This window comes from Erpetoichthys calabaricus, chromosome 7 (genome assembly GCF_900747795.2).
Source record: "Erpetoichthys calabaricus chromosome 7, fErpCal1.3, whole genome shotgun sequence".
Classification (NCBI taxonomy): domain Eukaryota; kingdom Metazoa; phylum Chordata; class Cladistia; order Polypteriformes; family Polypteridae; genus Erpetoichthys; species Erpetoichthys calabaricus.
In genome coordinates, this window is record NC_041400.2 from 199,100,576 (window position 1) to 199,120,084 (window position 19,509).

General features: G+C 55.7%; 1 protein-coding gene across 4 annotated transcripts; it reads left to right on the forward strand.

Moving 5' to 3' along the window:
* Nucleotides 1-79: 79 nt before the first annotated feature.
* tmod1 (tropomodulin 1) lies at nucleotides 80-19,257 on the forward strand. Of its 4 annotated transcripts, none has more exons than XM_028805930.2 (11): nucleotides 81-263; nucleotides 6,883-7,003; nucleotides 10,347-10,503; nucleotides 13,583-13,702; nucleotides 15,116-15,205; nucleotides 15,440-15,570; nucleotides 15,669-15,776; nucleotides 15,900-16,043; nucleotides 17,573-17,717; nucleotides 17,933-17,996; nucleotides 18,855-19,257. In XM_028805930.2, exons 2-11 carry the CDS (start codon nucleotides 6,884-6,886, stop codon nucleotides 19,081-19,083), a joined length of 1,308 nt encoding a protein of 435 aa, XP_028661763.1. In that variant the 5' UTR covers nucleotides 81-263; nucleotide 6,883; the 3' UTR covers nucleotides 19,084-19,257. The 4 variants fall into 4 exon arrangements, with proteins under 4 accessions (XP_051785878.1, XP_028661763.1, XP_028661764.1 ...); XM_028805931.2 differs by having other exon boundaries at nucleotides 82-263; nucleotides 17,933-17,991; nucleotides 18,855-19,016; XM_051929918.1 differs by lacking the exon at nucleotides 13,583-13,702 and having other exon boundaries at nucleotides 80-263.
* Nucleotides 19,258-19,509: the final 252 nt, after the last annotated feature.

The following is a 19,509-nucleotide window of genomic DNA, read 5'->3' on the forward strand; positions in this document are numbered from 1 at the left end:
CAGACGCAGCCCGGAGCGGGCTGTTGTGCCGCGTGACGTCAGACAAGGGGCTCCCTCTCGCGGGAGGCAGGGCGAGAGGGAGGGGCCCCGCGTGACGTCACTAGAGTGGCAGCGCAGTTGGCGGCAGCGAGCAGATCCAGCGGACCGTCGGCCGCCCGCAGACGCGTGAAGGACCCGAGCAAAGCGCCGAAGCCGCCCGTCGGCTCGAGTTGCCCGCGCCCCGCTCTCCGCCGCCCGGCTCCTTGGCTCCCGTGGCCCCGCAGGTAAGAAGCTCCGCGGCTCTCCTCGTCCCGTCGGCTGCGCTCAGAAAGCAGCCATATCTGGGCAAAATATTCAGCTGTCACCAAGAGGGACTGGGACTATTAATAGAGTTGGGGGGGGGGGGCGACACAGGCTGGGCCGCGGGACACGCGTCGGCGACACAGGCGAAAAGCAGCAGGTGCGATGAGGAGGGTGCAGGTACCCGAGGTGGGGGCTCTGACCCCCAACTTGTCATTTTATAGCGCCATTCCAGACCTTTTACAATTAAGTGCATTGTCGCTGCTGTCCACTTGACTGGTCACAGATGCACCTTATATAGCGCCTTTCATCTCTGGAAAGTCATCGGGGCAGCTGTCAAAGGTCTCTGCCCTGCCACAGCTGGCACATCCAATATTTAGGCAGCAGTGCCAAGACAGCTTGGATCTCGAGCAGGGTGGACTAGAGCTGGGGACGCTGTGACGACAAGGACACAAATGGTGGGTCACCTTCGGTCATTCACTACTCCTGCCTATGCTTTTGATTTTCATGTCACAAATGTTGATGAGAGCCACAGACTCCGGCAGCGGTGGGTGACGTCTGCCAGGCTACAGGCCACCGTGGTGGAGGGGGCCTTATGGGGGGCTGGGCGTCTAGCTGGACTACTTGAGAGCCTGGGAATGGGGGCTGACGTCATGTCTCAGGACGGGCAGCCTGCGACCTCAGAGTGGTGACAGTGTGGACGACGGGTGCTGGCCGGACTGTAAACCGAGCGGACATCAGTGCAATGAGTGCCCACCTCTTAACAACCCGTGTGATTCACTTGAGAGACAAGGCCACCGTCACTGCCCAGTGTCTGTCCTGCCAGCTCCAGATGCCCAGTGTGGTGACATTTTGGAGATGAGCGTCTGCCCGGAATTCACTTCCTGCTGTGCCCGCCACGCATCCTCCGGTGTGCCATCTGACAAACACATCCTTGGGTGGGTAACAGGGGTCGATGATATGGCACCTTTGCCACGTGTCCATCTGTCAGATTGTGCCTTTAGAGTGCTCTGCTTATTCATATTATTATAAGTTAGTTTTGGTAAACATCTGTGTATTATATAGCGCCTTTCACATCTGCTATCTAACTAAACCTAAGAAGATAAAAGCAGCCGTCTGAGGGGTCCGAGAGGATAACTAGAAAGGAGCGGTGAGAGAGAAAGACCACCAAGTAGTAGTTGAGGAGGAGGAGGAGGAGGGCGTCGCCGTCGGCTGATCTTACACCTTATTAAGTAGGCGGGATTACGAAGGCTGACGTCACATGACACGACTTCTGTCAGAGGGGCCGTCACACTTGACGACTGCAGCTGCCGATCTGAGGATGTCCGTCGTCATGACAACTTTCCGGAATGTTGTGTGCCGCCAATGATATGCTGCGTGGGGGGGTTGGGTTGGGGGGGGGGGGGGGCGGCGAGTTCAGCCACAATCTCGAACTTTTCGTTTTTTTTTTTTTAACGTTCCATGGTAGGATGTGAAATACGAGACGTCAGCCAGACGAGCTTCTCCTCTATTTGTGAGGTCTCCGGCCCGTGCTCATTGGTCGTCAGCGCTCATGCACACTGAGCTCCGCCCCAAACCCGTCGCTGGGGGTGTCGGACCACACGACTGCACCCAACTCACTGAGATTATGGAAATGGCAATCGCTAGAAACAGGTGTGTAAAGTGAAAGGACCTTCTGGGGGCGCCGAGTGGTCTGCAGATTGGCATTAAATAGGCTGGAATGTGACAACTCGGCAGGACCACATCCCGTTTATCACATGGGCACATGGAAGTCCTTATAGGGGAGGGCGGGGGGGCGCAGTATTCTGTAATACTGGGGGCTACCACAGGTGATCCCATTAAATAAAATGGCAGCCGGGCAGATCCAAGTAACTGTAGGCCAGTAAGCTTAACGTGCATCACAGGGAAATGAATGGAAGGAATCATTAAGGAGAAAAAGGCGGAGCAACACGTGACAAGAAGGGGCGGAGCTCCAGTGAGTCGAAGCGATGAGCGACGCCCACTGAATTCACTTCGCCACGAGTTTGGCCGTTTCCATGCGCTGTCATTCATTTGCCCCACACTACTTGGCAGAGCCTCAGTTGCTTGTCTTCTGACCACGCTGGCATCTGTGCCCACTAAACAACATCCGAAGCCCACTCAGGGTTGCTCACCTCAACGGTTGATGGTTTTGAACCCTTGCAGGTGGCTCTCTGGTGTGATGCCACGTGTCATCAGCTTGCCATCTTTCAGTCTCCTCTTCACCCACACTGCCACCTGCTCTGACATCCTCTGGTGTAGGCTGGGCCCCACGTCCTCTGTGCTCGCCATCAATGCCACTTGGAGCTCTGGGGTGGGCTCGGGCCATCACTGTGGGGTTTTTCATGTCTTGGGGCTCCTCATGGAGAAGTGGTGGGGAATCTCCTGCTCACGTTTGCTTTTAGGCCTTTTACTTTTATTTTTAATGAAAATGTCTGCACATCTTATGGTAGCTCATCAATATGCATGAGGGGGCGGAGCCATCAACCAAAAACACAATGCAAACAAAGAGCAGCGACACCACCTTTACAACAAGCTGAGCCAGTGCTTGAATCGAGGGCTAGTGATGATGTTGTGTGGTGGGCATCAGACGTTGGCGCAGATAGTGAAACCGACACCCGTACACGAGATTCCGGCTGTTTGTTTTGTACGACTGCACCTCCTCGTTGCCCACTTACGCGTAACCGCGGTCTAAAGAAGCCTGCTGGTCTCGCTCACCTGACTATTTACGATTGGTCGATGGTAGGCTGGTGGAGAAAATTGTCACTGAAACGAACTGCTGTGCCATGTAGTGACCCATTTGCTTGTCACCATCACTGGCAGCACTGGGTGGTTTTCAGTGGCCAGAGAGGGTCCACAAAGCGGTTGCTTGAGTCAGGGGGATGAGTTATCAGGTGATCATCGAAGGGGTTTGTCCCCGATTGTGACACAAGGGCTGATGAAAGTCTCACGGGTGACAAAGGAAGACTGTCGTGGACGACGCACATCACAACCATAACTCTCACGACCTTGGGCGGCGGGGGGTGGGCGAGTGGGCATCGAGTGCGGTCAATCCGATCAGGTGGGGGGTCACTGAGCGTCTGCTCAAATGCTTTGACATCTACTTCAGGACAGTGGGGGACGCTGGTCTGACCCCTCGTGCCGATTTTGGGATTTACGTGTTTCTCTCACACATACAAACATCTCGATTTTCTGGGTAGCGCCAAGGAGGCTCCTAACGGTCCGCTGTGGTCACCATTTTGAGGGGGGGGAGTTTGTTGACGGTTGCTATGCCGTTGCTAGATGAGATGATCCAGACCTCCCCAGGTTTGTGGTTGTCCGGGATGGCGGATTCTCCCACAAGACCTTGGCGTTGGTCCTGTTTACGACTTTTGGCCTGGCTTGTTGGCTGCGCTCGGGTTACGGGATTCATTTTATTTCCTGGCAGAGATTCTCGACGCCCGTCCTGAGCTCCGTGTGCTGAATGCGTCGTCAAAGTGTGGCACCTTCGGAGCATCTGAAGACCAAAGGAAACTCACCCGAGTGTGCGAGGAGGATGACGATGACGATGATGGAGTCTCCACCTCCCTTCAGGGTGGCTGCTGTGAAGCTGGCAGGGGTCTCCGCAGCCTTCAGCAAAGTGAAAGGAACATCTCCAGTGGTGAAGACTGACAAGAGCCGAGTGACCCCCTCGGGGACTTCAGCTCCCAGCATGCCTCCTGCCTGCCCCCGAGACCCCTGTGAAGACTGACAGAGGACTCGACATTACTAATTTGTTCATCGCCGGAGTTGATCGTTGGGTTTGTCAGGTCATCTCTGGACCTTCGTCACTACGGCGGGTGATTTTAACGTTTATGTTTCCATCCCTCTCAATGATCTCAATGACCTTGTGCTTGCGTCGTGTCATCGTCCTCGTAAAAATGGCTCTTGGCCTGTGTGTGGTGGACAAGTCGGACCAGGTTGGACGGCCCCCTGACCCCCTCATTGCCAATGGGGCTGCCACTCCAGGTGGTCACTTTGTGACTTCTGGGTACACCAAGGACACGTGTCCTGCCCGCCTGCCCACAAGTCCTTCTAGTTGGTTGTCCTCTCCATCATCTGCTCATATTCCCCGTGCTGCCCGTCTTTTTGTTGTTGTGACCCTGGTGGGGCGCCGAGGTGAGGAGCTCTTAAACTCGTTCAGTTCGAGGGCACAGAATCGGGACAGGGACAAGGACAGGCCACTCAGCCCAACGAGCCCACCGTCCCTTGAGTCAAGTGTCAAAGGTCTGCCGTGTGACTTGGTCGCCTTTAGTCGGTGGCTTTGTGGTGAAACCTTTATGTCAAGCTGGCGCTTAGGCTTGGCTTCCTTCTTCGATTCTGGACCTCCTTTTTGGTGCTTCTTGAGTCTCCGAGTCCGATTCCCATTCTTCATCATTTGTCGTCTTGACCTTCTCATCACTTTGGACCTCCGGTCGTCAAGGCAAATGCAGGGCGTGGCAGAGCAGGGCGGGTGTAAAGGTTCCGTCAGGATGCCCATTCAGAGCCCCTTTTAGTTGGCTCTCCATCTCGTCTGCCTCTGCTTGGTGACCTTGACGCTCGTTCTTAGTGGTCTGCCCATCTTGACCCTTTTTACTGCTGGCACATCCTCACACCCAGCCTGCTTGGCGACATTTCATTGGCCACCATCCATCCGTGTGCCCGGGTTCTCCTTAACAGCCGCAGTGCCCATTAGGTCTCGTCTGCCAAGCTGAAGATGGCGCCCGTGGCGGAGGCCCTCCAGACCCTCGTGGTGGCAGCTGCTTGTCTTTAATTTGGGGGCCTTTGTCCCTGCTGAGGGTTCTGCTGCTTTACCTCATTAGATATGCGTTTGTCTGTTATGCTAATTTGGACTGATTTGGATTTTATGCCCCACAAGGGGGTGGGGTCTCCTGTAGGACCCTATAGAGGCTCGTGACGTCTGCCCGCTGCTGCCTGGGCATTCCTTGCCAGCGCTTGCCGTCCCTTTCTTGGGGGTCTCGTCCTGTTTCTGCTGTTTTGTTCTTCTGGCTAATGGCCGCCTGGCACTGCTTGGCACTACTTTTTATTGTCCCTGATTGTGGATTTTTATGGTTTGTTTCCGTCTGATGTTTTGAGTGTTTTGTTTGTTTGGAGTTTTTATCTTTTGTGTCTGTAGGTTAGTAGCAGTGGGCAGCCTGAGGGGCAGCACTTTGGTCTCAGACCCCCAAGTGGGACCGGCTGCCAAGTGCCGAGACCCTTGACGTCACACGTGTGACAGTCTTGTAGCTCATTTTGGGTTCTTCCTGTTGGCCTTGGTTGTCTGCCAGCCCGGCGCTTACGTCTGTGCTTGAGGACGGTGAAGATGAACCCAGGTGATCCTGTCCCTCCAAGTGGCAGAGCGTGTGACAGCACATGTGACAGCAGGCTCGTGGAGGTCACCAAAGTGTCACTTTGGTTCTTTCTAATTCTGTTCTGTCCTGTTAAATGCTCTGCTGCTCCTTGCTTGTTGTGGGCGGAGCTAGACTGACATCAGCACCCCGAGCCCCGCCCTCTGGCTATGTAAAGCGGCCCAGCAGACTCGGGACGTCCTGTGAGTTTTGTGCTCTGCTTTTCGGTTGTCTTGTCGCTCGCCGTTGTGCCCGTTTGCTCTTTTGTCCTCGACTTCTGAAGATTCTTCATTTGCTCTTCATGCTGACGGTTTGCTGGGATCTTTTTGGATTATTTACAGTGGGGGTCTTTTAAAGCCCCTTCCTCATCTTTGGGCCTCTTCCAGCTGAAGCCAGCAGGTGGCCTTACGGTTCTGGCCTGAGCCCTGGCTCGCTTTAGGGGGCCTCCCGACCCTTTGAAGAAGCGTTGGCTGGGGTCTCACAGTCCCCTCTCGATGTTGGAGTAAAGCCGGGGGCTTTGGGTTTCACTGGTGGCCCCCATTTGTGTTTGCCCGTGTCGGTGTCTTGTGATCGGTCAGTTGATCAGGCACTAAGTGGTGAAAGGCGCTATACACGCGTCAGTTGAAGCGAGTGGATTGTGACTGGTAAAGCCAGCTGTGTGCAGCGCTAGGAGAGAGCGGAGACTGGCACTGATGCCAGCTGCCCGCAGCTTGAATGGGCACCTTTTAGGATTCTTTTTATTGTCTTTGTGCTTCTGTTAGGATTTGCAGATGAACAAAACTCAAAGGAGGCAGGCGTTGAAACTTGAGCAGCAGGCTGGCACGGCCCGCACTGAGCGACATGAAGACCCGACTCTCCTCAAACGGGCAAATTCAAAAATGAGCCCAAAAAGGAAAGCAGCCGCGTGGCACTCGGAGGAGTCGCCTGAAATCCGCGGTCCAGAAAATGAATTCCAAAGTCCAGACACTGGAGATTAACAAGCAAAAGTGCCAAGGGTGAGCGGGCTATATATATATGGGGGGGTCTGCTACGTCCGCAGGGTCAAGAGGCCCCGCCCCCCCAGGACAAGCAGCAAAGGGCAAAAATACAAAAGAGTCAAATAAGGAAACCAAAAGTGAGCGAGGGGCCAGCAGGGGGCGCCGGTGAATGAATGAAGGGCGCTTTGAACCAACACTCGCTTTATCCCAAAAGCCACCCATACCCGTTTCGGTGCCCTTCAGGGTGTTTCTCTTTCTTGCAGGATGTCGTACAGGAAGGAGCTGGAGAAATACCGAGACCTGGACGAGGATGAGATCCTCAACAAGCTGTCTGTGGAGGAGCTGCAGCGGCTGGAGGACGAGCTGGAGGAGCTGGACCCCGACGTGAGTAGGACCACCCTGGCGTGAGCCCCGACCTCGCCAACGTGTGCCTTTATTGTTTCTGTCGATGCTGCCATTTAGTGTCTTTTGTTTTGTCCCCCGTGGGTCCCCAGGTGACCCTGTTCACCTACTGATTACTGAACCAAGTGCCCCAAATCCCTGCTGTGGTCCTCACACGTCACACAAACGTGAGCCCTAACTAAAACACGAGCCGATTACAAATGGCAGCACTGGCATCGATCAACCTGGATAACGATCTTGGCAGACCGCCCGGTGGCCCCCTGTCTTATCATGGCCATTATTAGTCTTTGGGTGGAGAAGTGGCCTGGCAGAGGGAGAGACCAGCAGGCCTAGTGATGGTCTTACCCCAGTGGGGGTCCGTGGTCCCCAAATCCAGCCATGCTTTGTTCCTGCCAGCATCTTCCGCAGTGTCAAAGGACTGACTGGCCTTGTCCGGGGGGACTGCCTTGTGTCAGATGAGGTCTTCCCCCACGATGTCACAGCATCCACTCGCATTCAGCGGGGGCGGAGGGCCGGGGGGGGGGGGGTGTCAGTGAAGGTCAGCCCACCACACACGCGGCCCACTTCTCCCTCTTTTCTTTCTTTGATTGTGTTGCTCTTTTTCGATGCCAAGTAGGACGTGTGACACGTGATCACAGTCACCATGGTGTGGCATCAGCATGGTGCCGATCGACTGGCTGGCACTCTCTTACAAGCACCGGTCACCTGTCAGGAGGTCTCGCTCAGTGTGGCACCCGCTTGCCACCTTCTTGACTTTGTCTCAAGTTTACGGCTTTGGGTGGTCCTGCTGTCCCCACCTTAGGCCCTCATTTCTCTTGCCCAGTCCCTTTTGTGGTCCTTCCAGTCATTTCCATCGTGTCTGTCGCAGCACTGAAGCCCACCGGTCAACTCCAGTGAAAGACGGGGTGCGTAGGGTGGGCTGTGCCACGCTGAACTTGGGCGACACTCCGCTCAGCCCATCATAGCACACAGAAGACCGTGACACTCTCACTGAAGCACATCTCAGTTGGGGTCTCACAGGCAGGGCAGGTGACCCCTGAGGCCTCACCAGGGGTCCTGGAGGAGCTTTTGACCTGCAGGCCAAAGGACAAAAAAGGACAAAGCAGGGCTGGAGGGGGGCACCAGGAGATTAGGGGGGGCACCTGATAGAAGGGTTCACAGTTATGAAGGGATTGAGTGCCATGGGCCGAGGACACACAGAGTGGGGTGGGCAGCAGGACCTTAGGGACCTTCAGAGCTCCACTTGATGTGACTTTGGGCAGGACTGGCGAGCTGTGCTGGGCTGGGTGGGCTGATCTCTTTTCTAGTGGTCCGCGTCTCCTCCTTGCTGGCTCTCGGGACCCCGAGTGTAAGTGTTGTGTCCGCCCGTTTCTGCCCACACATTTTCACAGCAGGGACCCCCTTGCGTCCGCACGTCCCGCTCAGTTTTCTCAGTGCAGTGATTAGCGGCCGTGACACGGATTGTAACAATACAAGGGGGGCCGGGATGAAGAGACAAGTCCAACTGCCACGTCACAAACGGAAGGATTAGAAGAGAACGGCACGTATTTACAGGTGACGATGATGACGATGATGACGAGGGGCCTCTTAGTCGATGTCCATTTCCAGGAGTGCTCGGCTGAAATGCACCCAAGTGTGTAAAGTACAGATGAGTCGCTCACTCCACGTACATGAAACCCGCCGGGCACCACTGCTGACTCACCGTAAGGGGGTCCTGTCCTCGGTGCCCCCTGCCACGAGTTGGTGTGTTTTCCTGGTGGCTTTCCTCCGAGAGCTTCGGTCTCCTTCCAAAGCCATACAGCTTAGTTGGTGATGCTGAACTGGCACCACTAGTGTGTGTGCGTGTGCCCGTATTCACCCAGTCATGACCTGGCGCCCCCTCCAGGCGTTGTTTCTGCCTGGCGCTCGATGCCTACTGGGACTGGTGATGGGGTATTTGAACGTGTGCTCTCAAGCCCACCACCTCTCACTGCTCAGAGGGCTGTAATTTGGTGGTCTGCCTCCCGTCGGCCGTTTCAGAAGCTGGTAGCCATCAGTGACTGGGAATACGAAGCTTTTCACGCGCTGCTTCAGTTGCGATGAAACTCAATTCAAGGTGCGGTTTACGACGCTCTGCTTTAGTGACAAATCAAACTACGAGATTAAAGGGGACATTTTGAGATCTCCTGCCCAAACATACATCCCCATGGCACTCAGCGACTCGGGGACTGTGATGGCAGGCAGAGTGGCGTTGTGGTTAAGACTGCGACCTCAAATGCCACCGTGTGACCCTGAGCGAGTCACATGACCTGCCTGGGTCATAAATGTTGTCCGTCACATCAGTGAATGTCACGTAACACCTGACGACTTCTCTTTTCTTTCCTGCTCTGTGTGACTTTCTGAACTTCTCAGTGCCTCTGCCACGCTGTGCCACTCCACCACCAGTGTCACACCCTGAGCCCCCACATTCGCTTTTCTTTGCCTCCACTTCACGTTTCTTCCACGTGATTTCGCCCTTGTCTTTTAACAAAGCACTGAAGGGAAGGGGCTACTTAGATTGATTTGCATATTCAAATATGCAAAACTGTGGGCGGAGTCGGGGTGGGGCTGTGGGCGTTAAAATTCACGTTGATTGGGATTCGTAAAGGAGACGTGTGGGGGGCGTTGCCTCCGAATGTTGCAGTGTGCCGCTATATGCCAGGCCCCTGGGCCCCCAGGACTGCCCCCTGCTGGACGCCACTCACATCGTTAGCTCTGATGAGGCGCCATACTGCGTCTCTTAGTTTGACCCCCAGCCCCCCGGTCAGTTCTCTCGTCCGCACCCCTCTGCTTGTCTGCTGTTGTTTCTTCGTCCCACAAGTCCACCATCATAGTGACATTCGCCCTGCCTGGTGACGCGCCACTTCTCAATGTGACGCTCTGTCATTGTTTCTTCCCTCAGGGTCACCGCGTTGAGCTCGTCTTCCTCGTCACGTTTTTGATGTCACTTTGCACGTTGAGCTCAAGGGGGCGCTGCATTGCCCCCCAGGCCTGGCGTCGTTCGGCTCCGTTGGTCTTCGGCGCTTTGTGTTTGTGGTTTGACGTTTCTTCTGCTCTTGTGCTCTTTGCAGATTTATTGATTGAATGAGTCCTTTCTTTCTTTCTTTCTTTCTTTCTTTCTTTCTTTCTTTCTTTCAGCTTTGCTGATTTTGGGCCCGGGTGTCTCTCCCTGTTTAGGCCTTTTCTGAACCACAAGTGCTGCATGACGATGCCCTCAAGTGGGGACGAGACCACCGGGGGTCCCCTCAGAGTCACCAGGCGCACTCCAGCATCTCACGGCTTTCTTTATTTCCTCGTCTTCTTCCAGAATGCCCTCCTGCCAGCTGGAATGAGACAGAAAGACCAGACCAAGAAGGCACCCACGGGCACCTTCAAGCGGGACGACCTGCTGGCCCACCTCGAGAAGCAAGCAAATGAGCTGCCCGATAAGGAGGAGCTCGTCCCGTACACCGGCGAGAAGAGAGGTATGGAATCGGGGGGGCACCCGTTTGGGTTTGGGCATCGCCTGTTGTCCTTTGCTGAATGCCACGTTGTGGCTGATAGCAGTGGGCACCACTTCCTGTTGCCAGGGCTCAGCTCACCTGTTTTGTTGCATGTGAGGGTCACGTGATCCGCGTCATCAGAATATCGAAGTGCAGAACAATCGTATAAAATGAGCGCGTTTGATTGGTCGGCAGCGTTTTGGCTTTGCGTTGCTATGTCACCGTTTTCGTGTCATTCACTCCCTGCCACGTTGAATGTTTGGCACATGTTGCTAGTAAGACACAAAGTCATTAACTGGCATTGCCGTTGTGTCAAGTCGTGTATGCTGACCAGCAGGAGGCGCCGCCGTGTGTCGTGTTCCATTGTCCATCAGCGCAGACCCCAAACGTTGGCTCAGAGACCTAAGCTGATGCCACCAAAGTTACCCCAGCTGAATTGTCACCACGGCATGCCATGCCAGTCTGATGGGACTGAAGTGCTGCCATGCTGTGCCCCGGTCTGCTCCTTTGTCTCGTCTGATTTTCATCTCACTGCTTAGGCAGCGGGCACTCGGCTCCGGGTGTCTTTCTTTACATTTGACCACAGAGGGGGCACCACAGAAGCCACTCCTATGGCCATGTGAAAGGGGCTCACTGGGACAGCCTGGCTTCAGTCCTTGGGTGACGTGGACGAACAGTGACGAGTGCCAATGTGTCCCAGTCCAGATGGCACAGGTGTGTGCCCTCAGGCCGGGTCAGAGTCTGACTTGCCCGTTAGTAGACCCTGTGATGGACTGGCACTCCGTCCACGGCTGCCCAGCACATCTGAGGCGCCAAACTGGTGAAAGTGGGTCTGATGACAGGTGGACAGGCGGCCTGGCCGGTGGACCCTAAAGTGACGTCTCGCCCAGCTGCAGTGCATTCTGGGGAAAATCATTTGGGGTGAAGACAAGGGCCAAAGCCTGGGATGTGTCCTGCTAGAGGGGCGAGGAAGGTGCGATTTGACCCCTGGCTGGTAAAGCTGAGGCAATAAAATGACGAGCACAGATCGGTGGGGGGCATCGGAGCTTCGTAGCCCCTGGAGTTGTGGCCAACCTGACCGAGGAAGACGAGACGCGAGGAAGGACCCTCAAGATCACCTGTGCTCCGAGGTGGGAGCTTTAGGGTCCACCATTGGGTGGGCTCTGGAGAGCAGACGAGGGGTCAGAAGTCCATCATCGAGGACACACGTGGGTACGAGATGTCATTTAGCATTGCAGCCATGCCAGGGGGTGACATGTCTGTTTGTCTCGGTGGCCGCAGTGTGGCAGTGTGACAGGAGATGGCGTTGCAGGTTCGCTGATTTGTGGCACCACGAGAAGGAAAAGAGCTGAAAAAATAAAAAACGAGAAAACAAAAGGAAGTGGCGGGCCGGGGCTCTGATGAGTGGCAGAGTCCCTCAAATGGCCAAGGACCCCCAAACACGGGGGTTTGAAAACTGCCAATGGGACGTCATCACCACGGACCCCCAGCTAACGGCACAGGGGCACACGTGCCCTTATGATCACGTCAGCACCTCGAGCGTGAGTAAGGCGCTATATAAATCAAAGTCTTCATCTTCTTCTTCTTCTTCCTGCCTCCACAAACTAACTGGACGACTCCACACATCCCCAGGATTCCAACGGGACCCTCAAACAACAACACAAAATCACAAAATGACTGAATTGAAACTTCAACCCCACTGCCCCCCACCTTCGCCCTACCAGCTTCGCCACCTTTGCCACCTTTGCCACCTTTGCCTGTGTGAAATCAGCTGCTTGCCAGCACATAAAGGGAGTCGGAAGACCCTCGCATGAAGGAGGGCCCACCAGCAGACCGCCAAGAGCAGCATGTCCACCCCAGGAGAGGACCCGCCATTTCCTGAGCTCATCTGTGATAACTTAGGTGGTCAGTTATGCCCCCTGCAGTGCCACGCTGTGTCGCCTTTGGCTGATTGGTGGACACTTGTGGCTTTACTGCCATCCGTCACTTGTCTGTCCAGTTGGCACTTGGGCAGGTGAAGTCACCAGCTCGTGGTCATGTGGTGTCAGCGGTGGGATTTGAAGTCACAGCCTCCAGGACTGAAGTCCGGGCCTAAATGGCGACGCCACGCTGCCCGCCTGTCCACTGCCCGTTACGTTGCACACGCAGGGTCTTCAGTTTCCATAGCGAGGTGGGCCGGTAAGCTGTGCAGCCCACGTCTCGTTCATCTCTTTGCTGTGTTCTCAGAGGTTGTCTTCAGGGTCTTTTTGCAGGAGTGGCGTCACTTTGTGGTCCTAAGCAGGTCGGTGTTGGGGGGGGACGCACATGCAGTAGAGATGGTGGTCCTGGGTGAAGAGCTATTGGGCGATGTTGGTGAAATGTGTCGGGCTTGTAAGACTGGGGGGGGCAATTGGCTGGTGCTGGGGGGTCCTACTTTAGGGAGCGTGAGGGACACTGAATTCCGGTCCATCCCTACTGTTGGGGGGGGGGGGAAATGGGGGGACGGGGGGGTTTCCGAGACACAAAAATATATGAATATACGTTGAGGGTCCCAGCCAGCTGAAGAGGAGCAGGTCACCTTGGGACGGTGGTCTCGCGGCCCACTCACACATTGTTGGTGTGGCCTTAAAGCCTTCAGGTTGCCTGAGAGGAGCCCATTGGGGGTCCACAATTGAAGGGGCTCCGGAGACACCCTGGCATCTCTGAAGGGTGGGATTGCTAAGCAGAGGACTGCGGGGCGAGGCCACCGCCGGGGTCAGTGCCCCATGTGACATCACAGTGCTCAGCAGGGGGTCCCCAGGCCTGTGATTGGGTCTGATCTAGCTGACCGTGGACCCCCCCACTGACTGAGTATGTGTCTTCCTCTCCTACTGTGGTCTTGCGTTGTGAGGGTCCATTCACGTTGAATCTGCTTTGCATCTTAAATAAAAAATGAATGGACCACCTTGATGAGGGGAGGGGCAGGCAGACAGGGAGGAAGCAGAAGGACCAATGGGGTTCGAGCTGATTGGGGCGCCTGGCACGGCCATGACGGTGGGGGTCTTAAAGGCGTCCTCCTTTAGTTTGGTTCCTGCCGTTTCAGGTAAGGTGTGGATACCCAAGAAGATGCCAGTCGACCCCATATTGGAGAACGTGACGCTGGAACCCGAACTGGAGGAGGCCCTGGCAAATGCGTCCGACGCAGAGCTGTGTGACATCGCAGGTGAGCGCTGGCGTGAGGGGCTCGGCCCACTTGGCGACCACTCATTACTCACCATGGAGGATGTCCTCTCCTCTCTTTGAGGGTCCGCCACAGTCAACTGAATGGCAGTGTCATCGCTGTGGTGGTCAGCCAGCCCTTTGTAAATAAAAGGGCGGGCACCCAGCTGCTAGCCCTCTCATTCAACTTGGCATGCAGCCCCTTCACCCACCTTGGCCATGGCACCTCCTTGCCACTCCTGACTAACGACCTTCATCTCTTTGTTTTGCAGCACCTCACTTCCCCTCTGCTTCGTCACCCATTTCATTTGAGCTCCCCGTCGGACTGTAAGAGCACCCTGCCTGCCCACCTGCCTGCCCTCCATTGTCTTGTTGTGTTGCTCTTTCTGTTTGGTCTTTCGTGTCACCGGACCCCCAGAGGCGAGGAGCAGGGAGCCATTTGAGGGGTCAAGTGGTGGCTCAAGGGCATCGGTCACCCCCCTGTACTCTATTGGCACCCAGATGCCCGCCACACTGACTGGCCTTTCTGCCCGCTGAGGCTCGTGTGCTTTGAGTTTTCCAGGACAGCATACAGTGGAAAGGCACTACATAAGGGACGGGTCACTAGCAAGTCGTCCATCGCAAGGGGTCCAGGGTGTGAGGTGGGAGCCAATCCTGGGCGGGTCACCAGTTAACTGGACATGGGGCACACCAAACAGGGGGGACATGCACAGCCCACAGAGACGGTGACGCAGTGGCACTCAGGACCACTAAGCACTGTGCCCCACCGTCCCCAGAAGTCCATTTCATTGTCATACCACCTGTTAAGCAAGAACCGTACAGCAGCCCACCTACGCACCATTATGACCACAATAAGGGGCGAAACAAAAAGGCACTATATAAAAATTAGGCAGAGAGCAATGGAAATAGGGGGGGTGAAGTGGTGGGCATCGTGGGCATTGAAGACCAGGAATGGAAAAGAAGAGGGCAAAGTCACCTGGGGGGTGACAAAGGTCCCAATGAGGACCAAATAAACACAAAGCGCCACTCTGGCAGGAAGCGGGTGACCCCTGCTAGCCAGTAGGGTGGTCCTGTGTGTACTAACGATGACAGATTGGATTGCCATGGCGTCACCTGCCCTCATTTGCTCTGTTGCTCTGCTTAGTGTGCTTGTGCCCCCCAATCACATCGCCACCACACCTTTGTGTCCAGTGCCCTGGCATGGCTTTGCCACCCCCCCTTGTCTCAGATTGTGTATGAACTCTGGGGGTCCTGAGGTCTAATCTCTCACCCGCGGGTTGGCTGCTTGTCTACTCCTAATTCTTTCTTTTGCTGGTAAGTCACCACGGGCTCCCTCTGCCCTCTGGGTGCTACTCTGTAGGGGTCCCGCTTTCCCGTGCCAGTGACTTTGCTGTTTTCACTCTTTTATTCCTGACAGCCATCCTTGGCATGCACACGCTGATGAGCAACCAGCAGTACTACGAGGCCCTGGCGAGCAGCACCATCGTCAACAAGGAAGGCCTGAACAGTAAGTGGTGCCCACCAGTGTCCAAGTGGTGCCCTCACACAGCACCTATGGAACATCCAGAAGTCCTTGTGGCACCCGGGCACATTGATCTTTGTGTGCAAAGTAATGTTATACAATGGTGAGGGTACCAGCGTCAAGCTGGGCACACAGAGGAATGCCAGCCATAATGGCTCACATTGCCTCACTCCTCATGCCCAGTCTCATGCCAGCCTTTGATTTGTGCCCCTCTTTCAGGCGTCATCCAGTCCACGCAGTATAAACCCGTGCCAGACGAGGAGCCCAACTCAACGGACATCGAGGAGACGCTGGAGAGGGTGAGGAGTAACGACACGGAGCTGCTGGAGGTCAACCTGAACAACATCAAGGTACGTGGGTGGCGCCCCCTGGTGGCTCGTTACGCCATTGGGGTGGCTGCTGACACTGACACCTGTGCCGTCGGGTTTGTGCCCGTCTTGTCCCACAGAACATTCCGGTGCCGACGCTAAAGGCGTATGCCGAGGCCCTGAAGAGCAACAGCCACGTACAGAAGTTCAGCATCGTGGGGACGAGGAGCAATGACCCGGTGGCATTTGTGAGTAGCACGAGGTTTAGTGTGTGCTGAAGGCGCTATATCACCATAGGAGCACGGGAAGGGCCTGGCCCAGCTGTGCCTAGTCGTGCCAGTGTTGATGTAGCCTCTCCATTACGTCTGCAGGCTCTCGCCGACATGCTGAAGGTGAACAAGACCCTCAAGAGTCTCAACGTGGAGTCCAACTTCATTACGGGGGCTGGCATCCTGGCGATAGTGGAGGCGCTGCAGTTCAACATGTCGCTGCTGGAGCTGAAAATCGACAATCAGGTAAGCGGGCAGTGGAGGGCGTGCAACTGACACCTAGTGGTGACTCCGAGAACAGCGGCGCACGAGTCACAGAGACCCCCAAAACTGCCCCGTCCACCCGCCAGCCCGCTTGAGAGCTCAGGCTGTGCCACCGCCGACCCCGACCACAGCTGTGCTATGCCATGTGCATTGGGGGTCTCCACTTGGATGGAGGTCGCCCTCCACTTGTAGAAAGCTGAAGCACCTCAGTGACATTAAACTAGGGGACATCAAAGTGTCAGTCTGCCCGCTAGTGTCAAAGGTCCTCTTACATGGGGGGGCTTCAAAAAAATGACAGCATGTAACGATGTGGTAGTTGGCATCAATATCAGCGGCCCAGTGACATCCCAAGAATCAGCATGACAGCCGGGATGTGCGGCACATTTTGCAGGAATTTTCTGTTGCCAACCTTGGCACATGGACCTCACTGTTACTCCCGGTGCCCCAGGGAGCCCATTATATCATACCTTTGCCATGTGCCTGTCACTGAGAGCAGTGATGTGTTGGGCGTTGGGCAGCATGTGAACTAAGAATTCACAATTGGGACAATAAGGACCCCCACAACAGTCCACCTGTCCTGTCTGGCCGCTGTCCTCGGTCCTCAAGTCACTCCCATGTGCCACCTGGCTGCAGCGTGGACACCAAGATGGAGGCCTCACATGACCTCCGCCCACTTGTACTTGACAGTGTAAGGCGCTATATAATGTTGTGCACACTGTCTGGATACAGAGAGTGGCACCGCCTCCTCTTAGGGTGGTCTTTGCAGCTCAAGTCCCCCATTGTGTTATCATTGTGGATTACACCTTCTGTGCAGGTCCACTCGGCTGGCCCCTCCGCTTGTAGTGACCCCTGCTGGGCACAACTTCTAATGTCACCGGTTTGCCCCATGAATGCCCACCTCTGCTGTTGATAGTCTCGCCCGCACCCCTCTGGTTGGTGGTCTGACATGATCTCCCAGTCTGAATCCACCGCTCCTCCATCTTTTCTTGCTGTTGTCTTCCTCTGGTCAGTGTAAGCGGGCTCTTGTGGTCACTCGGCTCGGCCTTACTGCCCATTCTGTACGTTGGTCAGCTTCTACTGTCCCCAAACACACATGAAGACGTTTTGCGTGTTTCCCCGGCCCTGCCGCGCCCCCCCACCCGCTCACCGCCATCTCCTCCGTCTCATCCTGCTGCCTCTTCCCACCCTCCAGTTACTTGTGGTCATCGAGTGGATGTCCCCAGGAGAGGTCACCTCCTCTGGTCATAGCAGATATGTTGTGCGTCACACGGGTGTCTCCTCGGTGCCACAAGACCCTCGCTCATCACCAGCACCTACTTTGCTGTCTTATTCTCCATCCTGACTGACCTGTTGTGACTCGTCAATCGATTTTACGACTGGAGTGACAATCTGGAGCTGGCTGATGCGCCTCTGTTGACAGGAGAAGGGCACTAGAGCCCTAGGGATGTCGATGCCTCTGGGACACCTGTGCCAGGCCGTGGTCACCAACCCTGTCCTTTGTGTCTCCACAGAGCCAGCAGCTCGGTAATAAAGTCGAAATGGAGATTGCAAGCATGCTGGAGAAGAACAGCACCCTGCTCAAGTTTGGGTACCACTTCACACAGCAGGGTCCCAGGCTGCGAAGCGCCAACGCCATGATGAACAACAATGACCTGGGTAAGTCCTCAGGTGGGCCTGGCATACATGCTGGCGGTGACGGTGGCCTCTCCATAAAATGGCCGGAGGTCATGCAGGGGAGCTGCGATGGCACTTGCAATGCTGCAGTGGTTGGCACCAGCCAGCCCTAAGATGCCACAATGGTGAAGCTGGTGAAGGGTCTCCCGCGGAGGTGTGACTGGATGGCTGCTGAACTTGTGCCCTTTCTGTTGCAGCTCGTATGACCCGCTCCGATGGCCCCTGGTCTAGTTTGTCCGCTCTGGACCTGGAACATGTACTGTATAAGTATAGCGCCTTTTTATTACTTCATCTGTCACACGGCTGCGCTCTCTGCCGCCACCTTGAGGTGCGACGCTCTCTCGCTCGCTCTGGCTGCCTGGCTTCAGGTCACCGCTTCTTCCTGCTCTCATGGCTGCCACCTGAATCGAGGGGATCGGCTCGTCCCTCCTCAGTCACCTTTGACGTTTACTGCCTTGGGGTCTTCGAGGGTCAATGAGTTACCATCAGCGATGAAAAAGGGGAGCAGGAGGCATGCAGAGTGGGCACCCATGGAGGGGGCAGGTCAGAAAGGCCAGCCAGCCTCTTCACTACCCACAATGCCCACCCCCATAGCAGTGATGGTGTGTGCCCGTCTGGTGAATGTGGCCAACGTGTGGGTGGAATTGGAGTCACTTGGGTAAAGCAAAGCAGTGAAGCTCTGTGCTCATAAAACCCACTAAGGCCAGCTAGTGTGCCCTGAAAGATGCCCACCAACTCTACTGGCTCACATGCCACAAAATGTAGAGACAGATGTTTATTGACCACGCGATAAGCTGCAAATGGTGGAGGACTGGACGCCTGCCCCGTGGTGAGGGTGGGCCGTGCCAGGGCTTTAACACTTTTCATCCTTAGTCCCCCGTCCCACAGACTCGGCCCAAGCTGGACTCCATTTTGTGCCCACCGGCCAGCTGGCAACACCCCATACCCCACGCTGTACGTAGTCATCACAAGTTAGCCCACTTTTGTCCAGTGGACGTCCCTCGCCACCTCCATGCGCCAGCAGCTGCTTTGACTCCGGGGCCTGGCAGGGTGGGGGGGTTGGCACGCCTGGTCGAGGGGTCTCCGCTCAATCTGTGCTCTTTTTCTTTTCTCGTGCAGTGCGAAAGCGGCGGCTCGCAGCACTGAACGGGCCCATCATCCCCAAGTCCCGGACGACGGTGTGAGCCCCAGATGCCAACGCCACCTGCTCAGCTGGGGACATCTGAATGGATCTGCCTGGCGGGGGGAGTGCCCCGCGTGCTGCACAGCTCTGCACCGATGGGCGCACTTTTGGATTTTAGTGCCAATTTGGACCACATGGTGCCCTTGCTACTTACGCGACTATTAACACGTAGAAGATGTGCTAGGCATGGGCGAGCCATGGACTCCTTTAGCCAATTCCAGTAGGCCACAAGTGTGTGGCGTAGATGGCACTCGTGTGTGAATCGCTGTGCACTGCAGCCCACGTGGCGACTCGTTGTGTGTGTGACGTGCTGTTCAAATAAAGAAGGAAAACCACGGGCGCCTGGCGTGTCACTTGCTGCGTCTCCTCCTTTTCTTAGCCATCGCCAATCCATGGATGAGGACCACTCAAACAAGGCACAAGCTGGCAAGGTCCACTTGCCCACCTGCCACCCCATCTCAGACACGGCCCGATGGTGGATTGAGGACGTGGTGACCACCCGAGGGCAGACGCCCCTGATGGGTCCTAACAGGGCGTGTGTTGTGAACACCCCCTGTGCCACTCTGGGAGGTATACAGATGCCCACCTCCA